At 39.4% G+C, this 15,919-nt stretch overlaps 1 protein-coding gene across 3 annotated transcripts in view; it reads left to right on the forward strand.

The window, feature by feature from the left end:
* The window catches only part of RELN (reelin), a 525,148-nt gene that overhangs the window by 221,186 nt on the left and 288,043 nt on the right, over positions 1–15,919 (forward strand). For all 3 annotated transcript variants that reach the window (XM_019451245.2, XM_019451247.2, XM_053898155.1), the window contains exon 4: positions 307–377. In XM_019451245.2, the coding sequence (XP_019306790.2) occupies positions 307–377 (71 nt within the window). The remainder of the gene's footprint in view (positions 1–306; positions 378–15,919) is intronic.

Here is a 15,919-nt window from a genome sequence, read left to right on the forward strand (position 1 = left end):
GTCAGCATAGAGCCTGACTTAGAGCTCGAACTCACAAACCATGAGATCATGACCTGAGCATAAATTGGAAGCTTTACTGACTGAGCCTCCCAGGTGCCCCTAAACTGGAAGATAATTCTCAACCCAGGTGCCTTGGGTTAAGCCTTGACTTGTTCATTTGTATCACTGTTCAAATGCACTCAGTTTTAAAAAGATTACATCTATACAGTAACATTTAAAAATGAGGTTTTTTGAAAAATTTTAAAAATACATTAAATTATCACCAAATTTACAAGATTTAGATTAACCTTTCCTATTCATTTTCAGGGCTACGGCAACACACAGGGGCCAGATTATTTTCAAAGATGCTTTAGCCCAGCAGTTGTGTGAACAAGGAGGTAAGAATCATCTCGGACTCCTCTATGTTAGTTTTGTCAAAATTACTCACGGTAGGCCCTGTGTCCTATGTACTAAGTATTTCATCACTATTACTTGATCATCATGCTTTAAAAATGGAATTATTGATCCCTTCGTATTCCTAAGGGGGATTTATGGATTTGTATTTAGTAATTATCAACAGAGATCTATAGACTTCTGGAAATACTAAACATGAGCAAGAGAAACTAAGAGAAAATTTATCTTCTTTTCCTATTTTTTTCTAACTAATTATATTTAGTTGTTCTGGAAATATAAATCTTAGTAATTTTAGAATTTTACAAAAAAAAACCCTATCTGTTTAATTTACCACTTAAATTTCTTGTCAACTTTGTTGAAAATGTTTCTACTTAATTGCTTTTAAACATGATCTGTGTGCCATGTCTATATTCTTGTTTCCACTGTGTGCACCATTAATTTCAGACTTGTGGATAGATGCCATATCATTTTAGATATGTTAAGTGGACATTAAATAGTCACATTAAATGGCTTGTACTTTTTGAGTGTCTCATACACATCCTGAGTCTCACCCATACTAGACTCACAGATGCACATATGCACATGTACCCACACACATGCGTGCACACACACACACACACACACACACACACACACACACAATGAAAAGGTGAAGACAGGATCCGTGCCGCCACACAGCGTTTGTTCACTCTACTTCTTGAACTCCCACCTGACTTCATTTGTGTCCTCACTGTAGCATTTACCACTTCACATAGAATTTTCCTCTGCAAAGAAATAGATATACCCTTTGAGAGAAGGCTTCTCAAACATAGGAACTATGCCTTTAGAGCTCTTTAGTTCCCCGGAACCTGGCATATGACAGCCATTCAAAAAATGTTGATAGATTAAATGCAAGTTTTTCTCAGTGATACATATATTTCTTGATTTAAGCATTTGATAATGAATATATTTGAAGCCAGTCTTTGTAAATGTCATGCCATTTTCACCATCATCATAGGCATAATATCAATTTTTTTATTCAGTCGTATTTTTGGGAAATTTGTCACATTAAGAATTACATTTTTGAATTTAAAGAAATTTGTACAAATTATCTCTGCTAAAGAGAATCTAATGGGCTCAGGAAAGAAATGGGAAAAATTATATTGGTTTCTGAAAGGCCTAAGAAAACACCATTTATTAGTTGTAATAATATATACATCATCAATATGGCTTTATCTAAATAATATGACACCTGATGATTATTACTAGCAAATTTCTGATTGTGTACGTATGTAACTCTTGAATCAGAAAACCCCATTCTAGTTATAGTTTCAAAAATATTATCAGTGTTCTTAGTTTGAACTGATTTTTATTGTGACTTTTGTGAATGCAAAAATGTGATAGCCTTTGTAATAGGCTCAAGAACTCTGTTACAATGTAAATCTTTTTTCAGACTGAAAATGTTCACAATACTGAAAATATAGAACACCATATAACAGTGAACATTAATGTTCTGAAAAATGCATAGTGTCAGAAAAAGATGTCTAATTTTATTAACATTTACCATTGTCTAAATGTTGATCTCTTTTAAGCATTGGATTTTTTTAGTCTTTTCTATTGTAAATGAATTGCTGGAATTGGGTTCATTTAAAATGAAAAGAAAAATCCGAGAAAATCCAGTGGGAAAAATTCTCAACCAGTGGGTTAAAAAAAAAAAAGCCTTATTCAGTCAGATTGTACACGAATATGGTTTACACAACGGTAGATGTGGATGTTATTAAAAATGCTATTCAGCCCAGGACCAAAGGAAAACATTAAGCTTTTCAACAACACCTAATCAATTGAAATCATATCAATCCATCCAAGATAGGGTGGAAGGAATACTAACAAGAGTGATGGCTTCCTGCTGTCAGGAATAATAAGGAAAATAATTGGTGCTGTAAACCCTATATCTATTTTGGACCTACTTTTAATTAAAACATTGTCTCCTTAAATAAAAGACATAAATTTAACAGGTTATAATTTCCTATACATTGGAAGAAGAATATTTAATGTGCTTATAAAAGAGAAATAAATGACAATCATCATCACCAAAGCATAATACTTTTCAATTACAACATACTTAGTAGGTTAGTTGGTTTTAATTAAATTAAACAATTTAAACAAAACAAATATTGCTTTGTGGAGCTTCAGGACAGCTATTATTATAAGACTTATATTGGCGGCTAAGCATGTTGAAAAAGTAAAAGGATCAGAAAACATGCTAGTGATGTCTTTGGTAGTCTATCATCTCGATCCTTTTCCTTAAAAGACATTCGTTGAAGGATTTTATTCTGCAAACTTGTATCTAACACCTAAAAAGACCTTGTCTTAACTCACAGTGCTAAATATGGCTATAAAAGTGAAGAAAGACCCATTTCCTGTTCTCCAGGGCTGGGCTATAAATGGCAGATCAGCTAAGTTTGCCTGGGGACCTTAGGAAAGGCTCCCCAGGGAGCAAGTTCTGAAGGGTCAACAGCAGTTTAAATAAAAAGGGGGGGAATTCCATCTATCTTCTTCTCATTCCCCTCCCCCCTCCCTCCCCCCAAACCTTGGATCAGGCCCCATCATCTCCTTTGGGATTTGCTTAATAGCCTCCTCTTGGGATTCCCTGCTCCCACTTGCCCAGCACCCTAAGAAGGGCTGCTATAATGAGCTTTCTGAAATGGAAACGTGATTGTGTCATGTCCCTGCTTAAAACCCTTCAATATCTCCATTGGAGGCAATAGTTTATCTTCAAGGTAAAAATCTCTACTGCTTATCACAGCATACAAGGAAAATCCCACACAATGTGGCTTCAGTTTGCCTCCCCCACCTCATTTCTTGTCATCCTGTCATTTCTACCTTAAAATTCCAGAATGTACCTCACTCCATCACCCTTATATTATTTACATTCTATGCCTGCCCCCCCCACCCCATTTTATTGGGGCTGGACTACCCATTTGTGTCTTGTCTGGCTAACTCAGGCTGTCAGACCCTGCTTAGGTATTGCCTCCTGCTGAAAAAACATCTCTGATCTCCCTCAAGCTCCTCCTCAAGCTGGTCTTGGTGACTCTCGTACATGGTGACATAATCCCTGGACATACTTCTCAAGGCACATTAATAATACAAATGGAGACACTGTCGGCACTGTTATGTGCCAGACTCCACTCTACCCATTCTACAACCAGGGCTTCATTTAATCCTTACAGCAACTGTCTGAAGAAGGAACTATTATTACCTCCACTTTACGGATGTTAGAACAAAGACACAGTGAGAACAACTTGTTTAAGGTCACAGAGCTAGGAATTGGCTGAGCTGGCGACTGGAACTCAGGCAGTTTGGCCAGGAGCACATGATGATAACCATCACATTACACTGCCTTTCCAATAAAGCACTTACTTCAGCATGCACTCATTTAACTGGGCTGCCGGTTTTTTTTTTTTTTTTTTTTTTTGCATATTACATATGAACATTATCACAGGTGCTTTGTCTTCCATTAGATACACGTTCCTTGAGGACAGGGCCTGTGCTTTCTATTACTGAAATTGCTAAAGCCTCACACAATGTCTGGTGCATAGTATGCACCCAGTAAATGTTTATTGAATGAATGAATGAGCAGCTGAATCCAACTAGTCAGATAGATGTGAGCAAGAGGAAGCTACCTGGTAGGTCATTACAGCTAAGCCATGAGGCTGGGAGGGTAACTGAAGCCCTCGGTTTGCTCTGGAGTTTAAACATTGTTCTGTAGACAGTGGGAAGCAGGAGGGTGACATGAACAATCTGTGTTTTTGAAATAAAACAGGGGATGGGGGTGGAATGGGTTGCAGAGGTTAGGAATGGGAGACGGCAGAGCAGTAGTAGGATGCTGTGTCATCCTGGCAAGAGCTAAATGAAAATTCGGTCTTGCAGAAAGAAAGAGTTATGGTAGAGAGACTTCAGAGAAGATGTGATCAAAGTAGCGAGTGAGGGAGGAAAGAGGATCCAGGGTGATTCTGTGGTTTCTGGTCTGTGTGATTGGGTGGCCGGTGATAGCAGGGACTGAGAGAAGAAATGAAGAAACTTCAAGTGTTTGGGAGAGAACGTAATAATCTGGTCTTCAGCACATTGTCTCTGAGGGAATTGCTTTTCCACCCTGCAGGGCTCTCCAGCAGCCTGCTAGGAAGAGAGGCAGATTTGAGAAACATTAGCATATTGGTGCTGAGAAAGGAATGTGCTCATCCAGGGAGATCCTTGGGAGAAGGGCGGAAGGGCCCCAGTGTGGAAGACTAGTGATGGCACAGGAGCAGGAAGAAGAAGGAATTCTGGAGAAGAGGCAAGCTTGGGGGGAGACTGGGAAACTCAAGGGAGACATTTCAACATGGTAGAGGTGTTCAACAGGGACAAAAAAGGCCTCTGAGAGAATGGAGAGGAGGAAGTATGAGAAAAGCCTTGAAGATTTTGCAGTTAGAACATTATTAGCGATTTGGCTATAAATGAGGATGGTTTCAGGAGAGACTAGACTACCCAAAACTGCCCTGTAGTGTGGAAAGCTCTTGCCCAGGCTTTGGAGACAGACATTCAAGGGAAGAAAGATTATTGTGAGTTGAGAAGTAAGTGTGAGGCAGTGTTTCAAGTGGAGGCTTTGGTCAGAAAAATCTAGGATTAAAGGGAAAGAAAGAGGGCAGCCAGAGGGGAAAGCAGACTGAAGGAAAGGATGGGGACTCTCTCTCTCTCTTTCCCTCCCCCACCCCCCTGATATCACCAGAACACATTTATAGGCATCCAGTGCCTTGCAGCAAAGACCACCAAGAGCACCCCTGTAGCTGACAGGTTGGGTTTAGTGCTCATTCCAGTACGGAGAAATCATGCCATAGAACCAGGGGACATCTCAATAAGAGGATGTTACAACAGGAATTACTATGAGATTTAGAGCTGTATTTCATGATTTTGGCAAGGTCTTGTATAAGTGGGGCTTTGCTCTGTATTGGATGCCATAAACAGTCATTCTGGTTAGGGATCTCAGTAAACCCTAATCTACAGGGAAGGTAGACAAGAGTGAGGTTAAGCTAAAAATAGTAAAGAGCACCGTCACCACTATTCCAGGAGAAGGGGATGTGTGGTGTACCATGAGGTAGACAATGTTCTTTCTGGTTGTGTCCACTTTCAGGCATCATGACGAAGTGGTCCTGTGTCTGTTTTGTCCCATCATGACCCCAGAGTGGCTTTGTCTGCAGCTGATGTTCTGTGAAGTCATTTCTGTTCTTTGGGAGAACAGCAAGGCCCAGCCGTATCAGGTCAGCTCCTGGACACCAGGGGCTGCTTTTCCTCTCTTGAGGCTGAGGAGATAGTGCCAGTGGGCAGTCACTTATGGTTGGATTTAGACTTTATGAGGACCTTGGAATCATAGAGAGGTAGTCTGGATCCAAGCTCTGTGTAACCTTACTCTCAGAGCCCAGACACAAAGTACAGGCTCAGTTAATGGCAAAGAGGAGGGATCTTGCTGGAGCAAAGGCTTAGTCAAGTCAGCCAGAGTGAAATAAAAAGCCTGAGAAAGTAGATCAGTGTGGTGAGAATGTGGATGTTTAATTTTTTTTCTTTATACTTACCTGTATTTTCTAAGTTTTTATAGCAAACTTATATCATCTGGGTTATAAAGAAATAACACAAGTTTCCCCCTCCACCCAAATAACAAGTATAGGGTTATACTTAACAAGATGGGGAGGCAATTCTGATGAGGCAGGTGAAAGAAATCACTTCTCAGAACTGCAGGCAAATTCTAAATTACAACTCCCCTGCCTCTTCCTTTGTGAGGACTTGAGTCTCTTAACATGATTGCTCTCTGTTGTATCATAATTTTTATTTAACTACTCATGTCCTCCAACTGGAAGCTTCCTGAGGGCAGGAACCATGACTTAATTTTTTGTTTTTCTGAACAGCTAGCAATGCTTGCCATAAAAGCAGATGCTCCATGGATGCCTGGGTGACTCAGTCAGTTAAGCATCTGGCTCCTGATTTCGGCTCAGGTCATGATCTCATGGTTCATGAGATGGAGCCCCATGTCGGACTCTGCACTGACAGTGGGACCCTTCTTGGGATTCTCTCTCTCCCTCTCTCTGCTTCTCTCTCTCTCAAAATAAATCAATAAACTTTATTAAAAAATAAAATAAAAGCAGATACTCTATAAATGTTTGCTGAAGAATCACCTTAAACATTTTGTAGTTGAAAAGTCACTGGCCTTTCTGAAAAATCTTCTTTAACCCTGACTTTATGCTACGGAACACCATGAGGCAGCATGGCTGTAACAGAAAGCAGTGTCACAGAGGAATGTCCTTTACACTGACCTCAGTTTGAAAAATGTATGAATCACTATTTTAAGAAATTGGAAAATTATTCACAGTTTCACCTAAACACTAATGGCTCTCCTCAGTGCTCTTGGGACATACACTAGGTTCAGAGATTTTAGGTTTTCATCTTGAATCCTAAGGTGTTAAATAATTAACATGTCTTCTGCTGACATGTCACAGTACTGCTGAGGAACCAGGGCTTTCTATTTCTAGTTTGGGGTTGGGGTGGAAGGTGATAGGTTGTATACTCTCAGTTGTTTTGAAAGTGGAAGGTGAAGGTGAAAGTGAAAGTGGAAGGTGCTTAGGTTCATTCACCTGCAGTAGACAGTAAAGAAGTGAATTCATTTAACATTTGGTCCTCAACAAGGATTGTTGAATGCCTACCATGGGTCCTGCACTGTTCTAGGCTAGATCTTGGGATACATCAGTGAACAGAGCAAAGATCCCTGCTCCACTGGCACCTATATTACAGTGGAGAGAAGAGAAGCAATAAATTTGAGACATCCTAAATGGTCAAATGTGATACATGTTAGGAGATGGTAAATGCTACAGGAAAAAACAAAAACTAAAAATAGGGTAGGGCAGGGCTACATGGTTGGGTGGAAGAAGAAAAGGCAGATTGCAGTTTTAAATAGGAGAGCAGCTAAGTCAGGCGGTTTTCACCAAGAAGGTGACATCAGAGCAAAGAGCAAGGAGGAAAGGAGGTTAGCCATGTGACTATCTGGGGGATTGCTCAAAATGCCGCAAAGTGATTTTAAAGATAAACATGGTAGTGAACTACTGTCAGAGGTGATCAGAGTAATTTCAGAATAGACTGAAAACCTAAAAGGAACTAGGGGAAGTCAGTCTTTTATGGGAATTACTATTGAGCAATATAGAAAAGTCTGCAGACCTAAGTCATATCCCTCAGAATCACATACAAGGAGTTCTGTTGAAAATGTTAATATGAGTGTGGTTAATATATAGACTGACTAGGGGCGCCTGGGTGGTTCAGTCAGTTAAGTCTCCAACTTTAGCTCAGGTCATGATCTCAGCAGTTCACGAGTTCGAGCCCCGCGTCGGGCTCTGTGCTGACAGCTCAGAGCCTGGAACCTGCTTCAGATTCCGTATCTCCCTTTCTCTCTGCCTCTCCCCTACTCACTCACATGTGTTCTCTCTGTCTCCCAAATTAAATGTTAATTTTTTTTTTAATTTTAAAAATTAAAAAAAATAATAATAAACATTAGGGGCACCTTGGTGGCTCATTTTGTTAAGTGTCTGGCTCTTGATTTCAACTCAGGTCATGATCTCATCGTTCATGAGAACAAGCCCCATGTTGGGATCTGCACTGACAGCCTGCTTGGGATTCTCTCTCTCTCTCCCTGTCTCTCTGCCACCCCCCCACACACAAGTGTTCTGTCTCTCAAAAAATAAATAAGTAAACATTAAAAAAAGTAAACATTAAAGTACTCGCTTTGGCAGCACATATACTAAGAGTAAACATTAAAACCCTCAAGAACCCCAACTTCAATAAGGAAAACTCCTCACCATTGCCTCCATTCCCTGAACACCTAGGAGAGAATACACACTTTTTGAGGCCCTCATAAGACCGAGGTGGCAAGTGTGAAGCTGATGTGAGCATAGCAGCCTGGGCTGTCGCCGGTCCAGCAGTGTGCACGAATCCTGGTGGAGGCCGGGCAGGGAGAATAATGGTGTGTGTATATTCATTGGCCTGTGAGCTTCTTGGCATACCCCCTTCAAACACACACATTGATTATTTAGCAAGGCCAGATGGCAGGCTTAACGGCCGACAGCAGTCATGCCCTGTAGTGCCCCCAAAGGGTGCATGCCATTTATAAACCATGCTGGAATCCTCTGTTGTGGAGTTGATGGAAGAGGATATAACCAAAGGCAAATGTTTTATGTCAGGAGAAAGGGGTCAGGTTTATAGTTGGAGCCAAAAACCTTGGCCGCTTTCTGCCTTGCTCAGCGGTTGTTCTGCTGTCTGTCACTCTCAGAATGGAGAGCGTGGTAGAAAGTGTGGCTGTATTCTCTAAGGGCCGTCGGACCATGGTGGTGGGCAGAGTATTTATTTCATTCAGATCCCAGACTCTGGAATTTTTAAATTCTTTGTAATAAGGACGGTTGAAAGTTTATTTAAACTGTGAGATGGAGGGAGATAAAAGTTTCAGTAAGCAAGTCCATAACATGAATGAGGTGTTTAACCTACAGAGATATTTTTCAGCATGTTAAGAATATCTTTTAAAGTGAGGTGATGGATGTGGTGATTAGCTTGATAGTGGTGATTATTTCACAATGTATACGTATATCAAAACATCAAGTTGTATACCTTAAATATAGGCAATTTTTATTTGTCAATTATACCTCAGTAAAGCGGGAAAAAAAGAATACCTTTGTATACCCAAATATTGTGTGAATTTTACATCAGATGTATCAAAATCTTCCCTTGTCTATTCTTGCTTACTCAGTAGCTTGTATCACTAAATGTTTTCCCAATATCCTGAGATGTTGTTTTTTCATTAATTCACACTAAACAAATCGGAATCTCCTAATAGATTTTGATTTACTATATCTGCTTTAATAGTTAAAGTGAAAAATAATGGTGTGTTCCATTTGAATTTGCCCAATGTTAAATTTTTTTTGCTATTCAAAGAAATCTGTTTTCCCCATGGCTATTCTATAGCTTACATTTCAGTTTAGCAGTTACAGCCACTGTTCCTGACATCCCTGCCTTTGCAATTTACAAACGAAGAGAGCTGAATTAGGAGACTTTGGTAATATCATCCTGGAACCCTTAATCTTGCTTCAAGGTCTCACAAACTACCCTATAGGGGGAGGAACTGAAGCCTTCCTGGGGCTGTGGTAGGCAAAAAGTGTTCCTAAGTGATCCTGAGGACAGATAAGATTAAAAGGAACAACAAAGAGCTGACTCATGGGGCCATAGTAAAATTTCTTGCTATTGGCTCTAGGTGGATCTGACGACTTTTTTAATTTCCTAAAGAATGGTGTTTTGAACTGGTGCTGTATATCCCAAGATGATTGAACCTGGATTTAAACAGCCTTCTTTTCAGTTCTCAGGGTTATATACATTCCCACTTGACAGCTTTATCTAGTCCAAAGTCAAAACACCAGAATTTATGCCTGAGAAGAATTTGACATTGAGTTCTTTTGGATCCAGAGGAGTACACTTTCTACTCAAGCTGCTATATAATATGCTGAATTACCCCATATTTTGAAGGGCAAACAGCCTAGGTTTGGGTCTATATAATTACTTTGGGGAGGGGAACAAAGCTGTGATGAACACACCTTAAATTACAATCTTATTTTGGATTGCAAAACATTACTTCATGCAACCTATTAACTCAATCTTATTTTGACATTCAGAGATTGAATTGTTTAATGTAATAATTAATATAGATTTTAATACTCATGTTTTTAAGAGTTGGAATTCATTAATATTAATGAACACATATTGTGCTGTGTGCCATACATAGGTTCCCAAGAGCCTGGCACAACATCCTATGCCCAGAAGGAAGATAGTAAAGGTTTGAGGATTCAATGCAGAGGATGTACATAGCATGGTGGCTAGCACATAAATCCTCTATGAATGCTGTCATTAGTATTACAAGGCATTTACATCTGGATGCCATTTAGGTACGTTGAACTCAATACATTCTAAACCGAACTTGACTTTTCCCCAAATCTGGACCCCTTGATTGCAGTTCTGGTTAGTGACATAGTCACCCCAGTCAGATACCAGGATAGCATTACTTTCCTCATTCCTTTCTTTCTTCCAGGTCTACATCCGATGTGTCTAAGACCAATTTATTTTATACTTAGTATCTCTTAACCCAGCCTCTTTTCACACCTGGAACTATTTCTGTAGTTCAGGTCTTCCACACATCTATCAAAATGCTCTTAAACACAAACCTCTTTCTTTTTTTTTTTTTTTTACTCCCAGCCTCAAACCCTGCAACTGCCTCCCTTTGCCCCACTTAGACTAGCTTTCAAGGCCCTCTGAGATCCGACCCTGCCTGTCTTTCCAGCCTCATCTCTGCTTTCCGGCTCTCACCCCTCACCCTCACCTAACCTAACTCTCTACCTCAGCTGTAATACGCACGGGCTTCATCAAACATGCTTTCCTGTCCCTTGTCTCTGTGGCTTAAGCAGGCCTATTCCTTTCCCTGGAACTCCCTCCTCATTACCTTCTCCATCTCACTGATGAAGCTGCCTTCGTCCTAAAGATCCAGCTCAAGTCTCTCCTCCTCCATCATTTTTGTTTGTATCACTTTTCCACCTACTACTTAGTAATCGAATTTAGTTCACCGTATTGCATTGTCAGGTGTTAATTTTCTGCTGTACTGTGAACCCCTTGATCCAGCAGACACTGGATCATTTTAATATCTCAGAAGCTGGCACAGCACCTGGCATTTAGTAGGCACTCAGTTATTAGTTGAGGGAAAGAATGAACCACACAGAGAGGGTATACCTTTCCAAAATTGTCTAATGACCATCATTTCTTTAACGGCCAGCCAGCTTGTACCTCCTGCACCCCCGAATCCTTTTTATAATCGTATTTAGGCATGAGATGGGCTCCTTCTGCATTGATGGGCTTTATTAGGAATAGCCCTATAAAACTCACAATTGGATGAATGTTATTTCAAATGATGTTCATCACCTTGCTCAGTGTCCTCTTTCCAAGAAACCACAGGAGAAACCTCTCTCGAGTCTCTGTACCTGAATTACCCCCCCTTCTCCCTGAGCAATATGTTTTCTTTACATGTTATGAACTCTTCAATTTCTGTAACTTTATAGCAGGACCAAACTTAAGACGTCAGAGCATGCATTTTACTTATCTCAACTGGATGTAGTTTTTTTGCCGACCCTTCATTAATCATCATCTTTGAGTTTTCCCCTCTATTGCCTTGTTTGATTGTCTGCCCTTTCTGGCAAGCTGCCTTGTGTCTATTTTAGAGCAAGGCGATTGTACATAGTATTCTTAGGCATATGAAGGAAGGTGAGAAGTAAGGTTATCATAAAGATGATAACAGAGGTACAAATGACCAAGACAGGAGGGAACAGAGAACATTAGAATTTCCTAACAACAGTGCCTTGCTGGTGTTATCAGCGCCCAATAGTTAATGTAATGGTGGTATTATCACTACCCAATAAACTGACATTTTTGGAGCAATTATATGCCCGACGTTGTGCTGGGCAGAGGGTGCAGAGACACACAAGATAGAGTCTCTACCCAGATGAACTCACAGTATTAGCAGCCTTCATTTCCACTCTGACCTTTAGAATTGTGAGTGAGATGCAGAGGGAATGCTAGCTTTAGCAGTTAGAAGTATATTTCTCTGTCATAAATCAGGCCAGAGGCAGGTGGTCCGGGGCTGGTGGAGTGGCTCTGTGGTGTCCGGCACATAGCTTCCGCATCCGGGGGCCATGCTAGCTGCCCCAGTGCTTACCGTGTCCTAGCAATAGGAAGGGTAAAGGGCCAGGGGAGCATGCCCGCTCCTAAATTTAGAAGGCATGACCCAGGTCACTTCAGCTCACTCCTTATGGTCAGAGTTTCATTCCTTTGTCATGGGAAGCTGCAGGGGATAGTGTGAAATGTACCTCTAACTGGGGTCACGGTTCAGTTAAAATAAAGGAGAGCAGATATTGGCAGACCTCTAGCAAAGTTCAGCTCACATTAGCAACAAGGCGGCTGCCGCTGCTACTTGTATGATGATCCTATAATGCTAATCCTAATGATTTTCCTTCCTAGCTCTGATTGTTATTTAAAAGTCATATGTGCTCAGGCTACGGGTCAGTTTTTACCTCTACTTTCTCTCCTCTGCCCCATCTGTGAACTTCATCTCCTCAAGTTCTCAAAGGTCCAAGATGTTTTAAAAAATTATTACACAGTGATTTAAAAAAAAAACAAAACTATTCATCAACAGTTCAGATGGTATATTGTTTTGTATTCTGATTTTTCATTTAAACTTCCATTCATATCATAGACAAAGTTTTGGGAAATATATGGTTCTCTCCCCCCAGAAAAAGTCAGGGCATGAGCAAAAGCAAGACAAGGAATCGCAAGTGTTATACTTAATATCTCATTATTGACAGCTCATAGTAGAATAAATCTCACCTGAAAGAGTTCTCTGTTTCCCCATTTGCAGATTATAAAGATATATTTTAGTTTTTCTCCTATTCCATTTGTTTTAGAATATGACAGATGATAAGTTGTTATGAGACACAAATCTAATTGAGATGGGAAATGGGGGGGAAGGGAAGAGAAAAATACCTCCTAATATTGCTGGTTCTGTGCATAATTTAGCTGTCTTTAAATATTAAGGAATCTTTTATACTGATCATAAGTATATTCCTGAACACAGAGAGAACTATTTTCACTCTGAATTTATAACATTTTTGGAAGCTTAATTATCATACTTGAAGGTCAAATGGTTCTTTATTGCAATAAAATACAAAAGTAATAAAGAAATTATTCCTGGGGAGATGAAAGTCTAGGTTCATAGCTCATTAAATGGTAACTTCACAGACCGTGTCTAATTTGTCATATTTAGCTTTGGAAATTTCATACATTTGAATTTCAAATTAGGTGAAGAGATACCTGAGGCAAAACTACCTAGGGCCTTTGAATTCTAAAATGATCCGGAGATATGGTTCCCATAACATAATACCTTTATTTGTAAGAAGTTCCTGTCATCATATATATACTGCTTGCCTGACTCAAATGCTTTTTTTTAAGTAATCAATAATATTAACACAAAGATCATTAACCACTCCCTCAATTCGTTTTTAGACAACCCTTCCTTTTTCTGCTCAGCATATTGAAATCTTTGTACTGAATTATTTGTTGAAAAAATTGAAATATATTTTAGAAATAGAAATATATTTTAGAGTAACATGATTACTTAAAAGTTTCCTTTCAAAACAAGTGACTTGCAAGATAAACACTTGTCCAAAGAACAACCTTTGGGGGAGTTAAACATGACCTCATTTCTTTCTAAAGTACCTCTTCTAGGCTGCTGTGATCTCAGGAGATGCTGGTGGGTGCCGTTTTTGAAAAAGCATAAATGCGGAAATGCTTTCTAAATAAATGAAGCTTTTCTTTACTTTCAGCATGAAATTTGTCTCTTGAATAAATTGAATTCATTTATTCAATTCATTAAATCAAAGACTTTTTGCTTCGATTTATATTGAGAAACCATATAATGATCTATGTTTAGAATATTCACTAAAAACACCCAAAGATTTAAGCTCTGGGATGGCATTAAGAAAAGCATGATTGTGAGGTCCAAGATCCAAATGAAATCATACACGCTGGAATTAAAGGTGTTTGCTGCCTGTTTGAGTGTATCAAAACTTTCTGATCTTCCATTTCCATCAGCATAGCTCAGCTACTGCTCTCTTACCCGTGTCCTAAGACAAATCATTACAGTCTGTGAGATGCTCTAAATAATTTGAGATGATAGAGAAAATGGGTTTAGCAAAAGAAAAATAATGTTCACAGAGTAACTCTCTATGCCAAGCAATAGATAGATATTTAACATCAGTTGTATTTAAATGTTTGGAAAGGGATTGATAAGTAGTTGTTTTCATATCATAATGGAGGTCAGATTAACTCACTGTGAGTGGAAAATAATGAGCTATTAAAAATCTTTAACCCCCCGCCCCCAAATATATTCCTTAGGAAGGGACATGCAAATCTTGTGACTAGAAACAGTACCAACACACAGATGTGTAAACAAAATGGCCTAAGTGCTTTTTTCCATTTACTCAACTAAGTAAGTGTCAGTACACATTTTTTCTACTTTTTTTTTTTTTTAAGTTTTTAACAGTTTACTGTTTTGTTTTGTTTTTTCTTGTTTACCAGCTCTTGGGATATTGGTCTAACAAAATTACATAGGTTTTCATTTATTCCTGGTAAAATTGCTACCAACTTGTGTTGATAATTGAAAAATTTTAGGGGTACCTGGGTGGCTCAGTTGGTTAAGCATCTGACTTCAGCCTAGGTCATGATCCCATGCTTCGTGGGTTCGAGCCCCGCGTTGGGCTTTGTGCTGACAGCTTGGAACCTGGAGCCTGCTTCAGATTCTGTGTCTCCCTCTCTCTCTCTGCCCCTCCCCCACTTGTACTCTCTCTGTCTCCCAAAAATAAGTAAATATTTATTTATTTTTTTTAATTTTAAAGGTGCTTGGCTTTTTTTTCAGGTAAAAACATGCAACAGTATGCCATCCTTCGTTGTTGTTGTTGTTGTTTTAATTGAAATTCAAGTTAGTTAACATATAGTGTAGTATTGGTTTCAGGAGTAGAATTTAAGGATTCATTACTTACATATAACACCCAGGGCTCATCCCAAGTGCCCTTCTTAATGCCCATCAACCATTTAGCCCATCCCCACCCACCCACCTCCCCTCGAGCAACCCTCAGTTTGTTCTCTATACTCAAGAGTCACTTATAGTTTGCCTCCCTGTCTGTTTTTATCTTATTTTCTTTCCCTTCCCCTATGTTCATCTGTTTTGTTTATTAAATTCTTCATATGAGTGAAATCATATGATATTTGTCTTTCTCTGACTCATTTCACTTAGCATGATATACTCTAGTTCCATCTACGTTGTTGCAAATGGTAAGATTTCATTCTTATTGGTTGCCAAATAATATTCCATTGTATATATACCACATCTTCTTTATCCGTTTATCAGTCAATGGACATTTGGGCTCTTTCCATAATTTGGCTATTGTCAATAGTACTGCTATAAACATTGGGGTGCAAGTTCCCCTTAAAATCAGCATTTTTGTATCCTTTGGATAAATACCTAGTAGTGCAATTGCTGGGTCATTCCACTTTTAGCTTTTTGAGGAACCTCCATAGTGTTTTCCAGAGTGGCTGAACCAGTTTTCATTCCCACCAACAGTGCATCCTTGCCAACATCTCTTGTTTCCTGAGTTGTTAATGTTAGCCATTCTGACAGGTGTAAGGTGGTATCTCATTGTGGTTTTGATTTGTAGCCCTGATGATGAGTGACATTGAGCATTTTTTTTTATGTGTCTGTTAGCCATCTGGATGTCTTCTTTGGAAAAGTGTCTATTCATGTCTTCTTCTCATTGCTTAACTGGGTTCTTTGGTTTTGGGTATTGAGTTGGTAAGATTTTATAGATTTTGGATATTAACCCTTTATCTGATATGTCAT

The sequence above is a fragment of the Panthera pardus genome, unplaced genomic scaffold (genome assembly GCF_024362965.1).
Source record: "Panthera pardus isolate Hobbes unplaced genomic scaffold, ASM2436296v1 HiC_scaffold_8, whole genome shotgun sequence".
Taxonomy (NCBI): domain Eukaryota; kingdom Metazoa; phylum Chordata; class Mammalia; order Carnivora; family Felidae; genus Panthera; species Panthera pardus.